Source organism: Uloborus diversus, chromosome 9, assembly GCF_026930045.1.
Source record: "Uloborus diversus isolate 005 chromosome 9, Udiv.v.3.1, whole genome shotgun sequence".
NCBI classification, from domain to species: domain Eukaryota; kingdom Metazoa; phylum Arthropoda; class Arachnida; order Araneae; family Uloboridae; genus Uloborus; species Uloborus diversus.
The window spans coordinates 93,618,303-93,641,403 of NC_072739.1; the positions used below are offsets into that span (position 1 = coordinate 93,618,303).

General features: G+C 33.5%; 1 protein-coding gene across 1 annotated transcript in view; it reads left to right on the plus strand.

The window, feature by feature from the left end:
* Window positions 1-3,057: 3,057 nt before the first annotated feature.
* Window positions 3,058-23,101, plus strand: part of LOC129230691 (lysophospholipid acyltransferase 5-like) — a 50,540-nt gene continuing 30,496 nt past the window's right edge. The window contains exons 1-3 of the mRNA XM_054865110.1: window positions 3,058-3,179; window positions 3,617-3,724; window positions 16,255-16,361. Coding sequence (XP_054721085.1) covers window positions 3,077-3,179; window positions 3,617-3,724; window positions 16,255-16,361 — 318 coding nt within the window. The 5' untranslated portion in view covers window positions 3,058-3,076. The remainder of the gene's footprint in view (window positions 3,180-3,616; window positions 3,725-16,254; window positions 16,362-23,101) is intronic.

Here is a 23,101-nt window from a genome sequence, read left to right on the forward strand (position 1 = left end):
TTTTTAATGAAGCTTGTAAATTAATTGAATAATTAAAACATTTTTCTAAATATTTTGTATGTATGTATATTTATTTATTTATTTATTTTTGTACATTGGATGTGTGATCATATTTCTTTTATAACTTAATATCAGTACTCGCACGGCGATGGCCGTGCTAAGAAAGGTCGTCCCTTGAGGTCACTTAGTGATAAGCAATAGAAAGGGATGTGAAACAGATGGATTTTTGGACAAGGGACATAGAAGAGAAAAATTACACGGATGTAGTGGGCCAATGAATAGTCATTTGCGAGATTCTCTACTGCACATCTCACATGAGCTGAAAGGGATTCTACTAAACCAGGGGTGCCAACCAAGGGAGGGAGGGGGTATTTTTCTCTTTTTTGGGGGGGAGGGGGTTGCTTTTGTCGTGGGAGGGCTTTGTGGCATTTGGGGAATGGTGTGCCGTTTTTCTTTGAGGGGGGGGGGATGGGCACCCTTGACTAAACCCCTTTGGTTAAAAAGGAATGTAATCTGAAAGCTTTGAAAAAAAAACTAAGTGTTCTTTAATGCTTGAAAAGTGGAAGTGAGCTGGCAGAAGTTTTGAGTTTCACAATTCATTTTTCCTGATAATACGCTATAGTAGCACCTTTTTTTTTTCCAATTGAAAACTAACTTTATAGAAAGAAGGAGTGTTTGAATTTTTTTCAAGAACTAAGTTAACCCTTATTAGAAAGTGTTTTAGAGTGAAACAAGAAAGTAGCAGATTTTTCTTTTGGTTTTAGCCAACCAACTGAAACTTTTGTTGATTGAATCTAATGAAAATCATTAAATTGTCAATTTATCTAATTCGTAATCTATGTGTAATAAAAAGTGAAATCTCCCAAAGCGTAATTTATATTTGAAAGCCCAAAACTCGAGAACTAGACGGCAGATTTCGCTGAAAATTTCAATTCTGCTTCTTAGGAGCTTCTTGCTTAGGTTTATTTAATGAGGACTACAATCTCAGTGTTTGCATCTCTCTGTACTAGTGATATAATTTAAATCATAAACTGACCTGAACACATACAGGAAAGAATGAAAGCATAAGAAAAGGGAAAGTATAACAACCAGAAAGAGGGCGGGAGTCGAGCGCACCGAATCGAGTGTGTCAAGCAACCTGAGCATCACTAAACCCTCAAAAATTTCAATGTACATTTTTTAAAGTGTTGGAAAGGTTTAGAGGATAGCTCGAAAAGAGTTCAATGAATCTTTTTTTCCAATTTTTATTTTCACATAAATTCCCTAATAGGGGGGAGGGGGTGGAAAAATGTGAGCGCATTATATGTGTCAATTCAAAATACGAATTTTTAAGCGTGAGATGGGCTTTGTTTTTTGTTTTATCTTTCAACTTAATTCGAAGGAGTGTTACAGTTTCTTTGGCTCGAGTTTTCTAGTCTTCTTCGGTTCTAGGTCATTAATAAGTGCTTTGTTAAAATCATCAATAAAAAACGAGCACACTGTGCCAGTTTTAATTTTTGTTACATTCGAAAGATCAAAATTTTCTGCCCTAAATGAAGTCTGCCATTTGAAAGTTGCTAAATTAATTAAAATAGGAGTTATAAACGTCTTAACTGAAGTTCGAAAACGTCAGAAAAAAAGTTTCTAAGTACCTGTAATGAAAACATGCTTCATTGATCGTAGGTTTCCCAACCGAAGGTATCGTTTGCGTTTTGTTATCAATAACCCATTCAGAAAATGAGACCTGTAATTGCCCATGGTCGCTATAGCTTTTACACGCTCATATGGTCGAGATTCAAACTCGGATCTAAAATCAACAGCGTACATTATGCGCCATGTAAAGCAGCGGTGCCTACCCGGGGGGGGGGCACCCCCTGTGCAAAGGACATCTTTCAGCATTGATTTGGATTAAACACTCAGTGAATTGAAATTCTAGTGCAGTTTTCCATCGTGAGAGCACAGGTGCCTCCATCTGGTGGGAATTGTGTTGAAATTCTCAAGCAGTAGCGATAACGGCAGCCGGCTGATGATGGTGCCGCACAGAAAAATGAATACCATCCAGCCCCTCTATAGAGAATGAAGAGGAGCCAATTCGCAGTCCCATTCAAAAAAGAATAAAACTTTATTTTGGAGTGTTTTTTTTTTAAACATTTGTTTTAGTTTTAACACTTTTAGTGATAGAATTGCCGACTTTTTGTTTTCATTCAGCCAAAACGTTTCTTCGTGGAATAAGATGACAAAAGGGCCTCCTGGAGCTCCAAATTTTGCCGAATGATAACTTGCGGTTATACACACATGTAAATCTGATGAAAAGTGACATTCGGGCATTTGAAGAATAAGCGTTTTTTTCTTCTTCTTCTTTTTGGAGGATCACATTGACCTCTCATGACCACCCAGGCTGCGTTCGGAAACGATCCACCGGTTACACCGCGTGGTTAGTCCGGTGTGGTTATGACGTATTTGGAATTTCTCTAGGAATTCCGGTAGAACAGCTGTGTTTCCGAACGCTCGTGGTTAAACCGCGGTAGTTCTAGTTCAGCAGCAAACGACACTCCAATCAACGCGCAACTTTCATAATAGGCAAGTCACGTGCGTTACGATCAAAACATGAAACACGACCGGATTGGCCAACACTGACTTTGTGACGTTTGTGATCTCGCTAACCGCTTCCAGACAGCGGTGCCACAGGTTGCTACCAAGTCGACCGCCAGAAAACAACCGCAGTGTTTCCGAACGCGGTTAAGTGACGTCACCGGTTCCACCGCAAGCGTTTCCGAACGCTTGCGGTTGCACCGAGGCGACCGATCCGCGTTTCCGAATGCACCCCCATTGGGGTGCCCCAGGCAATCAAACTTGTAAATCCATCACTGTGCAGCAAAAGAACACATCATTCTCCCTTGACTCTGCTGTACAATTTAATCAACGATAATTTTTTTTTTCTCCAATAGATCGACTATCTTTAGAATTCATGAATTTCTGGAGTCCCTATATGAAAACCACCACCAGATGGCACGAATATCGCCTCAGTATTGGTTATTTAAATGACTATTTTTGGTTTTTGAGATTTGGCATTATTGATATTGTGATAATATCGAACATGGCTGTAAGCAGGGTCAGCGGTGGTGGTCCGATCGGTTATTTGGCCGAAATTTTTGGAGCTTCAGAGCCCGCTCTCCGGCTATTATTTACAATTTTATTAGGTGAGTATGAATGTAGCATTCTCAACAAATTCTATATTTTCAGGTTACTTCCTTACCTGAGAAATGCATTTGAATAGCGGTCAAAGGTCTCCACGTTATGGTACTTGAATTTAAACTAATAATTGACCTTGTGTTATTGGTGATACAAGGTGGGAAATATTTTATTATTTACCAATTTTTCATAGATAAATACTTTCATTTTATTGCACTGTCATTACATTTTTCATAACACTTTCCTTATAATCAGGAAAAAGTCTTAAATGCCTCCTTATTACCATAAAGTACTGAAAAATCGCTTTTCCCCCTTTCAACTTTGTGAGTGCAAACTGTTATGCAGGTTATTTCAAATCGTCTGAGATGCCGGGGGATTGATTGTATTATTTTGTTGATAAATTAAGATGAGTCTGACTATATTTCCCTATACATTTCATTTGTAGGTTATCCATTGGCTCTCATACATCGTCATTTATTGTATGGAAAATCTCCCAGTGTACAGCATCTGTTTTTTATTATTTGTGGATTGTCTTTAGGCATTTTCAATTATGGTAAGTACTTTCAATTTTGTTAAATACTGTACTTGGAATGCAAAAAAAAAAAAAAAAAACAACATATTATTGCATATTTTTTTATACGAAATTAAATAACTAAAAATTGTTCATTCAATATTCATTATCTGTCGACAGTTTTCTCTTATTTAGTGCTGACAAAAGAGTTAAGTAAGACAGTACATATTAACGTAGTGGATTTTAAACAAGTTGGCAGGCAGGTAGGCCCATCATTTAGGGAAGAGGAAGGTCAATTCCCTCCCACGTAGGTATTGAAAATTTAATGTTATGACATATAAGAGGGTGTGGTTGATTTCATGTTGTGATAAAATGTGCATTGAGTATAATACAATATGCACCCTTTGCCCCCCACCCCCAGAAAAAATTGAAATGAAGGGCCTGGTTGGAGAAAAAATGTCTGATATACAGTCGAACCTCCATATATCAAACTTCCACATATATCAAAATTTTCTATGCATCGAAAAAATCCCTACATATCGAAAAAAAATCGAAACATTCAATTTTTTTTCCCTTTAGACTTTGTCTTATGAAGGTTAGAGGAGAAAATTTTGTGTACTAAAGGTTGCTACGGAACTTATAAGGAATCTGAGGTTGAAGGGTGTGTAGTAAAGTCGTTGTTCCGCTCTGAAGTTCTTAAATTCCCTCAAGTTCATTTCAAATCTTAGTTGTAACCGGTAACACTGTAAAATCAATTGCAAGTCATCCTTTTTATCTGTTGATTATCATTCCTAGATTTCTTAGCTTCAGTAAAAATCATTCATGTTAAGTAGATTGATTTTTTACTTTTCTCTCAATCACATTGTTAAAACGAAAATCCCCTAATATTGCAAACAAGTTGAATTGCCGAAGAATATGAAGATGTATTTCGGCGTACAAGGGCGTATGTAAGGAAGGGGCTGAGGGGACCCGGGCCCCCTCCAAAATCTGGAGGGGAAAAAATTATTAAATGTAGTTAATTTTGATCATAGTTGCTCACAAATAATTTGCAAACTTTTAGCTACAAAAAAAAAAGAAGATAATAAATAAATATGATAGTAATAATAATGATTATAATACGTTAGATCAGAGATTTCCGAACTGGGTGCCGTAAGAAGAAGTGAGAGGTACTGCAAAGTGACCATGGTAACAACGATATATCTATAAAACCAGACTAGGATGCTGTGAGAAAATTTTAATTCTTCAAAGGGTGCCGCGAATCACTGCAGTTTGGGTGTTGCGTTAGATGGTACTAGGCAATAATGTTCCGAAGACGTCTGGAGATCCGTACCCCTTACTCAAGAAAAGAACGCGTCTTGAGCGAAGTTATAAGAACAAAAAAAAAAAGCAAATGTTGGGGAAAAAAATCCCAATTTTTTCCAAAAAGAAATATTTAAATTATTTTTTTAACAGATGCTGCTTATTGCTTAGCAAATTAAGTTCCCCTCTCTTTGTTTCACCCCCCCTTTTTTTTTCTTCTTCCTAATCTGTCTGAAAAGAAGGGTCTTCAAAATGTTCCTCTTCTTAACTTTCGTTCTCTGCAAGAAATTTAAAATAAATTTTAGTTGTTCGGTTGGAGTAATGATGGAAATTGATGTCCTAAAGATGCATTTATTTAGGCGTTTTTCAGACATTAATTTCAAAACATTTCTGGAGGAAGGTTTCCGAATCAACACCCCTTCACTAAGGTTACTTCCAAAAATAGTCTGAAATTGTGCCTTTAAGATTTCAATTTTGAAAAGTTTTGGAGGAAGAACCCTAAAATGTCTCGAAAAATGACCTGAAATTGCGTTTTATCTTTCAGAGGAGGATTCTCGAACTCTTCCTTTCCAAAAATTGCCTAATGTTGGGGAAAAATCTGAATTGCTTTTGAAAAGAACCTTGAAATAGAAAAATTCAAAAGTTACTGACTATTATTGATCAGGTTCTTTCGTCCATCACCTCCTTATTTCTTTCACCCCCGCTCTCCCGCCCCATTCTTTAATTATTATTGTTCCTAGTCAGTCTAAAAATAAGAAAGACTTTAAAATGCTACATTTTGACAGCCTCCTCCACCCACTTAGACCATTAAAGAGCTTCTCCTCGTTTTCAGGGCTTCAGTGTCGAAAATTTTCAGGGCACAATCCCAAACGCCTTGAAAGCATCGAAAATCATTTAAGATTGCTTTTATGGAGCTTCAATTTTGAAAAATGGCCGAACCCATAACGTTACCAAAAATGGCCCACAGTCGTGCTTTTAAGACTTCAATTACAAAAAAATTTCGGACGAAGGTGCGACTGCTCTCGTATGAAATCTGAAAATGAAAAAAAAACTGGTTTCGAAAAAAATTTAAGGTGAAGAGCGTTTAAATCCCTCTACTTTGTTTCACTGAATATTTTTTTTAAACTTCGGTTTTTAAGACTTTAATTTCCAAATAGTTTTTGGAGTGTCCCAGAATCACCCTGTCAGTAACATCAATGAAGTTAGTCTGAAACTGCATTTTTAGAACTTCAATTTCGAAAAGTTGGGTGGAGGGGTAATGGATTTCGCTCTGTTTAAAAAAAAAAAAATCGATGGTAACTTCAAAAAGTCCCATTCCTTTCATTACACTAACGTCAACAAATGTAGCTTTAAATGGCGTTTTTAAGAATTCAGTTTCTAAAAATTTCCGCAGAAGGCCCCCGAATTTTTCCTCCCCGTAGCATTACCAAAGACCGTATAAAACTGCGTTCTTAGTACCACAATTCAAAAAAGTTCCGGGAAAGGACCCCCCACCCACTACGCATCAGAAGCGAAACTTTTTTAATAGTGACCTTCTAACACTATCAGGGCACTGTTACTCCCCCCCCTGAAAAAAATTGAAAGTACGAAAAAAAAAACGGGGGGGGGGGGGGGAGCTAATCTTGGTTATGTGGGCCCCTTGCAAAATGAAAACATATATACGCCACTGTCGTCGTAAGAATGTATAGTCGCGGGGCTACGGGGGGAAAAACTGCAAATTGTGATAAAATTATGAAACTTGGCATGCTTGTAGACATTGTAGAAACAAAAATTTTAGGAAGGGGAGGCATTCCAAAATCCCCCCCAAAACCCCCCCTGGCGGCCATTTTCGGTCCAAAACCAAAATCGGCGATTCTTTTTAAATTTTTGTTATTATAATTTTTTAAATTATTGGTTGTGTCATTCCATGGATGTTTATTACATTTTTTACTATTTAAAACCCCAAAAAATGTCTAATTTGAGAAATAACTTCACAAAAAGTGGTTTTTTAAAAAAAATCGATATTTTTAAATTGTGAGTTCCCTGAAGTGAATTTTCCCCCCATAACAGAATTACAGGTTTTTGAATTTGAAGATACATTACATTAGTGTTATATCAAAGTAGGGTTCCAGTTATCCGAACTCTAATTGCCCGAACTGTCCAATTATCCGGTCATGATGCCCCTTGTTTTAAATGACTGAGTACGCATAATTGAAACTATTTGCGAAGGGTATAATAGAATAAGGACTTGAAGAAAAAAGGGAGAAATTAATTTCAAGACAACATAATTCTAATAGAAAGAAATTTAAAGTTGAATTTTAAATTTCTGTTCTTTATTATTATTACTATTGTTGCTGTTGTTAATTATCCGTATATATATATATATATATATATATATATATATATATATATATATATATATATATATATATATATATAAACAAATTCAAGTTTTGGAGCCCCGTATTAAAGCTGGTGCTTTTAAAATTAACGTTTATTAGATCATAGATTTCAATCAACTTTAGTATCTTTACTAAAACTTTGAAGGAGTTGATTTTGTGTGTGTGTGTGTGTTTTTTTTTTTTTTCTTTTTCATTTTATTGCTATACGCTATACATATACTTTGGTAACTATATGCTGGATGGTTACCAGCTTTTATTCAAATCATTTTCTTTAACCCACAAACCTTCCAGACGTACACAAAGCCTTTGAAAAAGGAACGTTTGTTGTAAAAAAGACAATGAACGTGTTTTCTGTAATTGGATCGGACCATGCTTAGCAAAACAATGCAATAGTAAAAGGAGATGGTGGGGCTATTGGTCTTTCACAGATCCAACTGCGTTAAGAAGATGGGTGTTGGCTGGTCTTCAAATTATCGATTTAATTACACAGTTTGAAAAAGTTACCTCTGGGCAATTCCATGATAAGGTCAACCAGATCATCAAATTTTCAAAATCCAAATTTCTAAACAAATGAGGTGTCAATTTAAAGGTAAAGAGTTGTATATTTTGAAATGCCTGTCTAAAATTTGATCGCTTCAGTTATAAATAAGTTACAGGAGGTTAAACTAAGTTCAACATCTTGAGTATTTTCAAACCATATTTGGTGACTCTCAAAGAAATTCTGTTTTTTCCAAAAAATACATATTGATTTAATGAATTGGGGGTACCCACTTACCCCAGTGTCCCACTTCCCCCAATCAACCCTACTTTTGAATTTACTTGCTAAATTTTGTTTCAGTATATGTAACCTATAATTTATATATTTATAACTGTAATCATTGTTATGTATTTACGTTTAAGAACAATAGTTAATGCCCAATATGAACAATTTACGTCCGACGCCGAAAATTTACGTCCAACACCAAGCTAAAAAATATTTTTAAAATAATTTTATTCTTTATAATATCATTTGAAAATTGTGAAATATGCTTCAATCATAAGTATACTTTAGGATTAAGCTGATTTTAAAATTAAAATGTAAGCCAATTCACAGACTTTTAATAATTTTCAAGTGAACCATCAATTTTACTATTTGTGTGTTTACGTCCGACACCAACTCTTTAAAAATTTTTAATTTATAGTTTAGGGATCTATTTTGAAAAACCAACATGATTTCTTATTCAGTGGGATGCAGTAAGTATCTTGGACATAAATTTAATCATTTTGGAACAATTTATATTTGGTAAATGGAATTAAAACTGAGAAATTTTTCTTCAATTTTTTACGTCCGACACCATGGAATTGCCCCTCTGCTGATTTAAAGAAACGCTGTATATGCGCAATGAAGAAATGTTAAGTTTCCAAAGCATATTTTCAAGAAAGGTCTTGAAGAGAAATAGCTAAACATGAGAATCCATTTTTAGAGTCATCGAAAGAATTGTTCTCATTGGAGACGAATGTAGCAGTAGACGAAGAATATATACAGCAACTGATAAAGATTGGGCAAGTTGAGGAAAAAAAACAGTGCAACAAATTTATTGTTGTGACTCAAAAGTCACTTTATGTTCACGGATAGAAAAACAATAACTTTTTTGCATTTCATTTTTCCAGAAAAATCAGTAAGTCTGCTCTTTTACTGAAAAGATTAAAATCCGATACAGATTCGTTTTCAGAGCTTTTCATTATTTGCAATACCGTAAATTTCAACCTTGTTGAATTTTTCCTCTATGAAAATCAACCTCGCCCTCCATCGATTTCAATAAATGGAGCTCTTTGAACGGGAAATAAGTCTGGTCAATAACATTCCTGCTCAGTGAGTTAAATTATAGTATTCGGATGAAAACAATTCGAGAGAAGAAGAAAACGAGTTAAGATGGGATGATGAAGATGCAAATGATGACTGCTAATTTTAAAATAAATGCAATGGAGGTACATTGTGACGCCATTGTCTATGATGGTTCTTTCATCGTTCACATAAAACGACCTAGGACAGAAATTTTTTCGGTGGAGTATCTGCATTCTTTTCAGGATACAACAAGTAAGACATATAAGAGGAATAAGAGAAAGATATCATTTTAGAGAAAATGGTTTGCTTTCTAAGAACTGGTTCAGTTTCTACGAAACACAGATAAGACAGAATTGTTTTCTATGATTGCACTAGCTATATGATCTTATGTTGGCTCTTAAAGATGTGACGGTGATTTTCATCGAATAAGACATCTCTAGTGCTATAAAATCACGAGGAAGCTAATTTCTGGATCTTGGTTCATGTTTTGCATTTTACAATAAGAGGACACATGACCATATTCGTTGGAACAGTTGATAACGATGCTTCCATCAGCTGAACAAAAAGGGGATATAGAAGATTTTGGAGCTGGAAAACACTTTCGATTTATATTAGTCCAAGACTTAGCGTACAAATTCGGTCAGCAAAAATCAGTTGTTCTAAGAGAATTCCACTCATTCTCAGCGGAACTCTCATGGTTACCTCTTTTCTTGCAGGTCGGAAAAAAAGTGACGATATGGAAATGATGAAAAGACTATCCTGATGTATTTTCATATATATATCCTAACCTAAAAAATGCACACCTAATTAAAAATTTCAAATAGCTTAGCGATTAATCTTTGCTACTACTCCTCTGCATGCAACTTGCCGTCCGTAAATGAAGCTGGAAACTGTTTTTCCACCAGCGAACAGTGATCAATGAATAACTTACCACCCACAGCTGAAACCCTAAGGCAAGTTATTTAGTGCTTATCAAGGTGGACATCAGTGGGACAGTATGTCCAAAAATTTAACCTTAACTTCAATTTATGATAGGGGTTTTACAGTAACTGATAAAAAGGACGTTCTTATTTGTTTGAGTTTGCCCAAAGTTTCAAGTTCTTGCTGAAAGCGAATTTACGTTATGCAAGTGTAAAAAAAACCAACTGCTCTCAAATAATTTGTGGGTGTTTCAAAAATGAACTTATCTAAACACCTATGTGTAAATATTGCAATGGAAAATGGTATGTACTCGTGTAAATTACTTGTAAATTCAAACGTTTTAAATTGCCTTCCATATAATCGTTGTATGCATCACTTAATCAGATTTGTATTGCAATTTAGTTGTAGTTTTTGTAACAGTGAATTATATTTCAATAAATAACAATTTTATCAATAGTGAAAATATTGCTAGCTTTATTAACATAGCACTAAGCTTCTTATTGTAGTAATTACATATTTCATCCTCTTACATCGTTTAAAACATAGAACAAACGCCTCAAATCGTCTAATGAGAAAAAAACTTGAAACTTGTTTTAAAGCGTTTAATAATAATAAAGATTGGAATTCTGCAAAAACAACGTCCGTGCCCCCTCCCCCTTATTTCAAGTGCACATATGACTGATAAAACTGCAGAATGTGAGTGAAACTTCCAAAAAATTGCATATTTCATTTCCAAGTGTTTGATTTTTTTTTTTCACCGATAATGAAATTGATTTTGTTTTAACTAATCAAAGTTATTCTTAAACAACAATTCAAATGTTTGTTTTAAGTTTTGAAAAATTACTAGCTTTGGTTATGGTTTTTAATTTTTAGTTTTATTCTTAGTTTTGTAATCAATTTTTAATAGTAAACTTTAAAACATAGGTCCGGATTTTCTGATGTTTCGGATTTCTGGGGTTCGGATTATTGGGTTCTACTGTAAATGAATTGATTCTCCTTAACACAGTGCTTTAAAATTCATAAAAAAATTTCTCAAACGACCCCTCAAGAAATGTTAAAAACTTTGATTTGTTAAAGTTTTGTTTAAAAAAAATCATGTTTTTAAAATTAGGAGGTTTAGAGTTATTTTGATGACTTTTTACGCTTTATTAAGCATAATAGAACTCCCAAAAGAAGATACAGTGAGTATTTTTCAAAAAATAAAAAAGAAAAGTAGTTTTGGATTTTTGACCAAAAATGGCTGCCAGGGGGGTTTTGGGGGGGATTTTGAATTGCCTCCCCTTCCAAAAATGTTTGGTAGTATATTGTCTACATGTATGCCAAGTTTCATGATTTTATCACAAAATGCAGTTTCCAGCTATATTTTCTACCATAGCCCCTCTACTAGTAATTTCTGTTAATTTTCTAATCATTAACTTTCATTTAATCCGATGCTCGTATAAATTATAAATTGGGTTTCATACACGAAAATTAGCATTTGTTTTAATGTTTTAGGATACTCTTATGTTAAAATAAGATCGTTTCCATCAGGGGCGCCGACTTGCAAAAATTATTGAGGGGGCTAGACATCACCGGGGGCTTAGGGGGTTTTGTACTTCCACGCAGGTCCTCCCCCCCCCCACAATAAAGGTCAGATTTTTGTTCCTTGAAAATGCCAATTTACATATTTTCTGGTGTGTATAATTTAAACAAACAAATGTGATATGGCGTTTTCAAAGTAAAACAATCTAAAAATTGGTATACAAATTTTCTGTTTCATTAAGATCATGTCACTTGTCTTAGTAAGAGACATTTTTTGTTCATTTTTACGGGGAGTCGTGCAGTTGCGTAGCTAGGCATTGAAAAAGGTAGGGCACTTGACTTGCATAGAAGGGCACTCCCAGAGACGCGGACTAAAAAAAATATATTGTGTGTGTGGGGGCGGGGGGGGGGGGGGTATACCGGAGGGTCTCGCAGCGGGAAATTTTCTAAAATTGAGATGAAAAATAGTGAGTTTTAAAGCATTTCAAAATTATATAATGAACATTAGAACCCCGAAAACTCGACAAGCCTGAAACATTTTTTGGCTTTGAAAAAAGAAAAAAATAAATACAAACATGCACAGTATTTTTTGTAAAAAGGTAATTTAATTTACACATGTTTTTTAAGACCAGTTTTTTTTTTTCATTAGTGATATCGGCTAACATACTCATATGTAAACGCAAGTCTCTCAATGTCTAGGTCATTCTTGAAAAGCAGTTGATTTTTTCAAAATTTGTTTCACCTCTCTTTAACAAAAGCAAGCACTCTTGTTCAACTGCAATAACCTGTGGGAGTTCAGTTGATGTAAACCGCCCAATAATGCAAGATTGCGCCATTTCGCAAACCTCATCAATGTATTGCCTTGTAGTGCTTTGGGATTTCCTATTCCTAATCAGAGTCACAACTGACTACAACTGTATTTATGTCGAGGACTGCATACTAAGTGCCTTGCCTCCATTATTTTATATACCGATAGATGGCAGCACCATCACCGGATTGAACAGTTAATGAGAATTTAGAACTAGTCCAGGAGCTAATAGCTACCTGGTGCACCCCCAGAGGTATTGTTTCACTTGGAGGACATTGAGACCACGAGCATATTTAACGTCGCTCAGTCCCCTTTAATGACGACGGTGGACCTTCAACCATCGAGGTTCGAACTCAGGACCCTCCAGCCCCGAATCCGACACTCTACCGATCGGGCTACCACGGCCCCTGTGGGATTTTGAAAGTGTGCGGTGAGCTGGCTTCGTTGTTTTCATACTTCTTTGGTATACGTCGACTCTGAGAAAACGAAGGATGTTGAATTTGTTCATTTTGTGAAGGTTTTTCTTTTAAACACAATACCCAAAAGTATTCAAAACTATCACGCCTCTCATTTAATATACAAATCAAACCCTCGTATATTTTTTCCAGATCAGCAACATTTAGATGAGCGCGTCGCATCGCTGCCCACCAGCAACTGACTTGACCCGTAAGTTCGCGCACTGGGACAAATTCTAAGTGTGCTTGCAGCACCGTAACACTATCATTATTCACACCACTCGTTTTCAGTTAACCTGCTTACTACCGCAATAATTATTTGTTTTAACTTGTTACTGAATGTATTTTAAAAGAAAAGCTATCTTCAAAGAAAGAAAATAAAAGTTAAATTTATGAGTTTAGAAAGCATAATATAACTAATAATTTTCTTGATTTATTGGGGGGGCTCTGCCCCCTTAAAAATATTTTTGAGGGGGCTTGGGCCCCCTCAGGCCCCATGGAGTCGGCGCCACTGGTTTCCATATGTCGAAATTTCTATATATTGAATTTTTTTCCGGCAATTTCCTACTTCGATATATGGAGGTCCGACTCTAGATTGCCATTCTTTGATTGTGTAAACATTTTGCTGGGTCAGGTAAACTACTACAGTCTACTGGTTTCTAGTAATGTTACATTTAATGATATCTTGCAAAAACCATGAAAAATCTACACCTAACATACATTCATTTTAAATTTATTTTGAATCTTATGAGCAATTCCATGTCAAATCAGTCACCTTCTTGGCCTCACGGTTTCTGATTTCAATAAAAATTGGCATATAAGACATGTATATGACAAGATAAGTAATTCTGCCAATTTTTAGATTTGTTTCGAAAATTGTTCAATATAAAGGCTTGATAAAAAAACTCAATGTGAATGAGAAAAATTAAAAGTGCTCATACAAATATTTGTTAACTTCTCTCTAAATTGTAGTACAACAGAAACCCAAATATCCAAATCAATTGGGACCAGATCCCGTTTGAATAATGAAACATTTGGATAATTGGAATTTTCTTGACAAAGGGTCTATTTTGTTTAATTACTGTGCATATTTTTTATATAGGAGGGGAAAAAAACACATTTTAAAAGAAAAATAGCTTTTAATATACTAAATGAAAAGCAATACTTTCAAATTTGGCATACTTACAAGTTACAAGTGCTGCGCAATAAAAGTCAATAATAGAACAGCACTGGGAGTGTGACTCATCATCCCAATAGAGCTTTGCCTGCACTAGCTTTGTGGAAGAAAGGAAAATAGCACCCATGTACAGAATTATTATCTTATATTAAAAACTGAGAGCATGTGCCTATATCTATGTATGTATGTATCTATGTTCAAGTTACTCCTCCCGAACGACAGTGAACTGACCATCGAACCAGGTATCGATGGTTTCGTAATCTTCCCGCTTTTATGTCTGGCTATTTAACATAATCCTCCGTTAATAATTGGCGGAGATATCAATTAAAAACTATTAATCATGACACTTAGATTTCGTCATAAAGTCCCTATTTTTCATAGGCTTTCCTCCAGTCAAATTATTATTCAATGCTTCATCTCAACTTTCTGTAACAATATGTTTGTATTAAAATTAGTAGCTTGAAGAAAATTATTGAGAAGAAAGATCTGTTTCCATTTTTTTTCTCGAACATGAACAAATAAAATTCATGCTTTTGTTTTAAAGGCTTTTCCTGTAAATGGGGGATTTAAAAAATGTTTCCGTTTTGGTCATTTTTTTGCAATTTGCAAAAAAAGTTTACTGATTTTTTTTTTTGTTCAAGTCTGATTGTTGTCACTTGACATAACTTTTAATTTTGAGGTAGACCATGCAAAGCCGGGCAACACAGCTAGTTTAGCAAAATCTTCGTACATCTTCATCTTATTATTTTTTCTTTTCAAATTCTAATAGTGATTCAGATTATTGGAGTTCTATTGTCTCGTGTAGAATAAAAATTCAAAACTCCTTGTAAAGCACAGGAACAGAACTTTCTATTGATAAATCACATGACTTTTTTTTTTCTCCCAGTGGATTTAATTTTCAAAGTCATTCACTGATTTTTGACCTGGAATATCTCTAAAACACGCTCTCCGAATTTTTTGACAGAAATATATTTTATTTCTTGAACACAATTCTTACATTGTAATAAAAATTAGACTGACACTGAAACAACAAGGCACTGAAAAATAAAAAAGGAATAGTCACATATTTTCTGCCGAGGTTTTACATTATTTCTGTATTTTAATATTTTGGGAGCGTTATATTGATGAAAAACCTATATTTTAAAAAATAGACAGGTTTTTCAACACAAGCTAGAATGAGTGCAAATGAGTACAAATTTATTTGATAAACACATTTCATTATTAAAAATATGAAATGAGTTTTTAAAGATTTGGTTTTACCTTTTAAGATGATAGTTATTGAAATGAGCTTTTTCTGGTGTGTATTGTTCGAATAAAACATTTTTACTTAAAATAATTCTGAGAATTTTTTTTCATAAGAGTCATAAGACTTTAAATGAGTTTTTGAGTATTGTTGGGACAAAACTACAAGCATTAGTTGTTTAAAGAACCCTGCCATTAGTTAAAATTTTCAAGTTTTAGTAAAATCGCCGATCTGCACTTTGCTTGTCACAAGAACACGCCCTTCTTGTTCTGTCTCTTGGAATGCATTCAAACGTTCTTCATCCATTGTTCGGATTCTTCCCAGAACACTCTTTTTCAATGCTTTAGGGTTTTTGGAAATTTCGCTTACCTCTGTACACTGTATAAAAGCAGACAAAGCGTAAAAATTCAAGTTCTTATTGAATTACAGTACATAAATGGAAGTTATGTGCATATTTATTGATTAGTATTAGTGTACTGTTAGTATTTGTTTTAGTATTGATAACTTTTCACATTTAAGCTTATTTTTGAGTTTTTTGCTTATACGCAAATCTCACTTGTGCGCGAAAAATTAGTTTTCCCCTTTGGTCGCATATGAGTGAGAGGTCACTGTAATGAAACAAAAGATCAGAAAACATGTAAATACATATATCTTTTTTTTGCTGTGCTTTGCCATCGCGGGTACCAGCCTTATCTTGTCATATCGTCGCCTCAGAGCAACAGTAAGCTATCTTAGTGTTATTTTGGAATTATATGTTTTACTGTTGTTCAGTGATGACTATATGTGTCCTTCATGCCAAATTTCATTAAAATTGGAAATACTAAGGCATAAAGCTTGCTATTTTGCTCCTGTTTCTTTAATCAAAAAGTGTAGAAAAAGCTTTTTTGATTTTGTGTTGTAATTTTTATTTAAAATATTCTAATTAATAATAATTTATTACAGGAATTGATGTACTTCATTCTGTTTTCTGCGTACTTATTATGTATTTCATTCTCATCACCATTGGTGGCACATTTAAATCAGTTGTCATTTCATTTACATTTCTCATGGTAAGGTTTTTTCATGTGCAAATATAAATTCTTTAATTCAAGAAGTTATAGTAGCCTAAAATAGTTCCTGATTATTACTCATGTAACTGTACATTTGGGGTGGTTCAAAAATGCATGTAAAAAAAGTTTCTCTTAGATAGTGGGACAGGGATATCCCTCAATATTTTTGGACCTGTAGATAGTAATATACTAGAGCTTCCTATTTCAACTGAAAAAGTGTGCTCAACCCTCTCCCCCAAACTTCATAAGTATGAAGGGGGGGGGGGTTAAGATATATCGAACTGGAAAAAACAATGCTACATATTATAATATACACTAGTAATGCGCATAAACATTGCAATAAAATAATTATTTACAAAAAAAAAAATACAGCTGAGGAAATTAAAAGTTATTAAATTTGTGTCATTTTCTATGCTACGCCTAATGTTAAATTAAGGGGTCACTGAGCACCCTCTTAAAATTTGAGTAAGAAGCTAAAACTTTTACAGCATAGTACTATTAGTATGTCTAAAAAAAAGGATGTCCTGGACTTTAGCTGAAAAAAAGTTTTTTTGAACCACCCTACTGTACATATCCTGTCAAAATTTGCTGCAGAAGAAATAAAAGTAAAATATTGTTGTAAGTATATTTTGGATTGAACTTCAAAATATCCAAATTGATGTAGAAAACATGAAAGGAAGAAACTAAATTATAGGCTAAGAAACCTGACGAAAAATTTTCAATTGCAAAAATTTCGAAAATCAAGTCAAAACAAGTGTGAATAACAAAATAGTTAATACTTGTTGAAACTATAAGAACTGGTTTGTTCTAATATCAACTGAATAAGACTTTAAATTAACTGTGTTTGAAGATTGTGTTTGAGAGGTTAAAGAAATTTAGAATTATTCAACATCACATTTAAATGTGTTTATTTTATTTTCAGTGTTTTTATTATCAAGGCCTTATGTTATGCATTTTAAGTGTTTTTTTAATTATTATTAAGGCCTTATATTATGAATTTCACGGAATGGATATGGGAGTCCATTCTTCCCAGAAAAAATGGTATAAATCCAACCAATCTATTGGTCCCATAAAGCATTTTTACTCCTCAATCAATTTTAAAGCTTGGGGGGAAAAAATATTTTAAAAAAATCTTCAGCTAAAATATTTTTAAGTGTAAGATTTATGAAGCTTTTACTTTTTGAAAATACAGGATCTATTTCCTTCTAAAATTAACTGAATGTAGTTTAAATGGAATTTACTTAATAATAATAAGAAATTATGAAGGTTAAAAAGTATCAAGTTATCAACATCCAATCAATAAACTGATAAGCAGCGTCTTTGATGAATTGCGTATGGCCTTTGAAAAGTGTCCTCTAATCTGATTGAAATGTTAAATTGTTTGAAAATCAGGAATATGGCCTGTGATTTCAATATCTATTGTAGAATCATAATTACTGTCATTTTTCATTGAATTTCTACTTATGTTTCTATCATAATATTTTTTATTATGTAATTTATATTTACTGAAGAAAAATGTTATTTTATTCAGGTCTTAGTGAAAACATTCTTGTGATTTCATAGCATTATTTTATTTGCAAATGAATGAATAAATAGTAAAACAAATATCAAAGATTCTAAAAAGCAAGTTAGCAGCAAACTATGAACTACTACAACGAACATAACGACTACAGGCATAATTTACACTAATTCAACTTTAATCTGAATTTTACTGAATCGGTTTGGAACTAACAGCATTAGTATATTTTGGTTCAATGGGCATAGAAATTTTACCTTAAGTTCCCCCAAGAAAAAAGTGAGGGGCTCCCTAAATGGGATTGCAGTTCCTCTAATTTCGAAGGTCAAAAGAGCCCTGGTCATCCCATTTGTCTTATTTATCCCAAAGTTCGTATGTAGTTACCAGGGTTCGCTGATACATATCAGCAGGGGTCTGGCCAGAGGATATTTGGGTCCGTTAACGGACCCTTCACAAAAATCCGATCAACCAAAACGGACCTTTCACAAAATCCCGATCAAACAAAACGGACCTTTCACAAAATACTGATAAACAAGATCGGATCTTTCACGAAATGTTTATTGAAAGAGCAAATATGAAAGCAAAATGATGTATATTTCCATGTATAAAACCGATAATTTTTGGAACCTTTTTTGAAGTCAAATTAGAGGGATCAGCTTATACAAAATCTGCTAGTTCTGCAAAAAAAAAAAAAAAAAAATCTGCACTCTTGCAATGCTCCTGCAAGTGATAGATAATTGCTACTGCCAAATAAATATTATGCCTGTTAGTTTCTTGGAAAGAAATTAAGTCCAGTACAAAAAATATTTCCAGTACAATTTAACATAATGCAGAATGGTAGATAAATATTGATACTTGAGAGAGCGATGTGCCCCCCCCCCCTTCCCCCGCCAATAACTAGAAAAACACTCCAGAATGATCTTCTCGATGTAGAAGAGGAAAACACTCAACTTTAAGTTTAAATGATGCAGTTTGTGAAATCTCTAAATTCTAAAATTTTGGTTTAACAATTTTTTATTTATTTATTTTATTTTTTTTTGTGAAATTATTTGATTTTTCACAAAATTAATTCATTTTTCACAAAATTATTTCATTTTTCACAAAAAACGGACCCTGTGAAAAATTCTGGACAGACCCCTGATCAGTCAATATATATCATGATATATATCACAATATGTATCTGATATTTATTTTGAAAATATGATATTTTCAATATTTATTTTTTCAACTATGGTATTTTCAATATAAAAAGCATGTTAATCATAGCAATTTTGTTTATTCATTATAAAAAATAACCAAAAAATAATATACTATATTTTGTAATGTATAATACATAATTAATATAACAAAGTAATATAATATTCCTTTTTTACTTCTGTTTAATATTCATAAAATTATTAGTAACATAACAATTTTAAAAAAGTATATAACAGAAGAAAAATGAGGAAAACAGCTAATGCTAATTTAATTCCATTAAAATTGATAGAAATGTAAACTGAAATATTAGATATTAAGTAATGAAAGAAACATTAATTTAAAGTCTACTTATCATAATTATAAAATAAGATATTAAAGAGTGATTTGAGGATGCATTTACTATTTTGAAGACTTTAGTTTGCGTTAATTGAAAATATCGGATGTATATCAAAATATCAGATATTTTCGATGTTTTCGAAAATATCATGATATTTTTGAATTCTGGTAGTTGCTGTCATGTGGTAATGTTTTTGAATATCTTGTTGAAATTACAAAGCTAAAATGGATGTAACAGTTATTCAAAAGTAGTCTTAGGAAATGAATGTCAATTATGCAACAACAGCTCTTGTTTTCAGGAAAATTAAAAAAAAAAAAAAATACAACAGAGCTAAGGAATCAAAAATACATTGACCTCAAAAAGTTAAGGTACAATCTGTTTTTTGCGTCTAATTTGCAAATGAATGAACATTGAAATGAAGAATTTGGAGGATATGTGCATCAAAAATAGTTTTTTATTGAATACCTCCTAGAAATTAAACTATTTACAACAAAAAAAGCATTTTTGCAGAATAGTCCATTCTTAGGGAAAATAGCTAATCACAGTGTTATGTAGTAAAATGTCAAAGAAACAATACAAAAATGGGTTGTAATAAAGAATGGTCCCCCCCCCCCAACTTGAATACATTGGCTGCATCGATTTTCCATGTTGTTTAGTAAGTTCTGACACTGGAATAGGAAGCGAAGACCAAAGCCTTGTTCCAGTTCATGTAACGACCTAGGAAGAGGATTAAAAACAGCAACCTGTCTGCCTAGATAGTCCCAAAGATGTTCTATCGAATTCAGGTCTGGAGATCGAGCTGGCAATTTTTTTTCCATTCGTTCCAAACCATGATCCTCAAGATATTCTTCAACAATTTGAGCTCAGTGAGGTTATTCATCAGACTGAAGTCATTACCAATAGCCCTAGCATATGGGCAGCCATTTGGATCAAGGATCTCAACCTGATGTCTCAGACCAGTCAGAGTTCCTCTATGGAACACATGCAGATCAGTGTGACCACCGAGCGAGATCCTCGACCAAAACTATGATTCCAACACCTCTATGACCAGGGGCGGCATTTCAGCATTTTGTTTGGGGGGTCGAGTTTCTTGAAGCTGAATTTCCTCAGTACGGTATAAAATACATATTGGTTAACAAGAACTGATAATTAAATGGTTTTAATGTTAAGAATAATTAGGTTTGTAAAGAACAATTAAAATTTTTACAACCGAAAGCTTTAAATTAATTTTGTTATAAGTTGTCTCACAAAATATCTCGGTACTAGTTTTTATTTTTTAGTAAAGTTTTAATCTGCTATTTTTGGAGTCGGGAAGAACAGAAAATTTAATCAATATCCAATGTCTTAATTTATTGCCAGTATAGCTAAAGAGGAAGGTTTTGCTTTGCCTCATTGCGCTTCGAAGGTAATTCTCTAACCTCCTGAGACACAAAAGTCAAAATTGGTTGACGTTCAACCTACAACTTTCTGGTTGTGTGCGGAGTTTTTTACACCGATGAAGAGGTTCATTATTGTAGCCTTGAAATAGCTACATGCTGTATTTTCATGTAAATTTGTGCTTTATTTGCGTTGGTTTTTCAATTTAATCACGAAAGTCATCTTACAAATGACTGACCTGATTGAAACAGTCAAAAAACAATGGAAGTAAGAAAGTTATGTCAAAAAGCACATTTCCTTTAGATTCTTCTCTTTAAAATAACCAAGAAAGCTTTTTAAATGGGCTAGTATTTATTTTGTGTCATTAAAAAGAATAGTCACAATTCACAAAACAATTCCTCTTCCCTCATGCTATTACTTATAAGTGTAATATTTTCTTTTTCGCTTTCTATAACCGACCTACAAAATATTTAACTTAAGACCAATAATAAATATATCTCATTAAATCCTGTCTTAATTTCTTGAGAAACTGAATTGATCAGTTTATTCAAAATATTGATTTAATATTTTGACTAAAACTTCATCTATGTTTTGTCACCTCTTCTACATTGGCATACAGTGAAAACTGTTATGAAAAGTTCTGTCACAAAGTTCCACACCTGGTTCAAGTATGCATTAGTGCGAAAATTACTAAGAGTTTCAATTGTCAATCCAAGAATTAAGATTAGGAAATTAAAATTTTTATGATAGAGTGTAGCATTTATCAAAAAAACACTCCGCAGTATAAACAAAAAATTGAAACAAAGGCATACATATTAAAATGACATCAAATTTTTTATCAATGAAAAGGTCGCTTTCCAGTAATTCTTCCATGGGTCTTTTAAAGATTTAACTCTTGAAGACCATCTTGTGTTACTCAGAGATTGTCAAGTAAAAAGCCTCAAAATACATTTGTTGATGTGAAAGTATTTTTTGATGTGGGATGTTTTTCAAAAATAGCATATCTTTACAAAAAGTTTCCATGAAATCATATGATACACCGAGTTGCTAAAATGTGTTTCTAGTACATGACATCAATGAACACTTACCAGCTAAACATTAAGTTATAATATGAGCATAAAAATTTATGTAAAACTAGCTGTACCCCACGCGCGTTGCTACGCCAACAAAAAAATACATCATTATACTGATTTTCATGACAATCGGTTGAACGGGGCAGAAGTTGCTACTCTGCAGTGCCACCTGGTGGCGAGTGGCTTCAATGAGCATATTATACACCTTCTCCGTGGAAAAATACATATATATAGCAATTTTCATAATAATCGGTCCAGGTATGAAGTGAAGCAGTGACTATACTCAAATTTTGTACTCACGCACAGGGGCGGCATTTCACCATTTCATTTGGGGGGTCGCGTTTCTTAAATATGTATAACCCCAAAGCGAAACCATACACACATTAGCTAACAAGAAGTTGTCATAAAATCGGTTTAATATGAATAAAATTAGTGTTTAGAAACAATTAAAATTTTGATTCATTTACTAAAAAGTTATCATACAAAACATCTTGCTACTAAAGTTTTTATACCTTTTGGAAAAGTTATAATGCTTGATTTTTGGAATTCGGAAGAGCAGGGAATCATGTTACTAATGTATCAGTGCTCAATGTCTGCTGTTTTACCAGTTCAGCTAAATGGAAAAAGTTTTTTTTCCCCTTTGCGCTTCGAAAATATTTCTCTAACTTTCTGAGACATTAAAAAAAAATCTTTCTCTACTAGCTGAGCTGTTTGTAATAGTTAAAAAATAATTGAAGTATTACAAAGTTATGTATGAAAACACTTTTTATATCTTGCTCTTCAAAATCACCCAGGCTACTTCAAAAACTGTGAGGGGCTTAAACTTTTCATGATTGAATAATCTAGTCATGTCGGCGCTTTCAGCTTCAATGAGATATCATCTGCCTCCAGCTCTGTTATTCACTCTTCCAGGCTGATGAGTCCATAACAAGGGCGAAACTGCAGTCTCTGGATGTGAAAACCGTTCTGTCGGTATATTGCTTGTAATTTTTCTTGCCTCATGCTAAAAATTTTACTCACAGTTGAAACATTTTATTTTTCGTTTTCAAAATCCAATCCAATCATATAATAATCCCAGCCAATCATACAGAAAAATAATTATCATCAAATCTTGTGTTAATTTCATTTGAAACTGAATCTATTACTTCATACAAAATATTCAAAAACCAATGTTTAACTTCACATCATCATGTGAATTTTTGTCACTTTTTTTTTGCGCCTCTTTAAACTTGACTCGGAG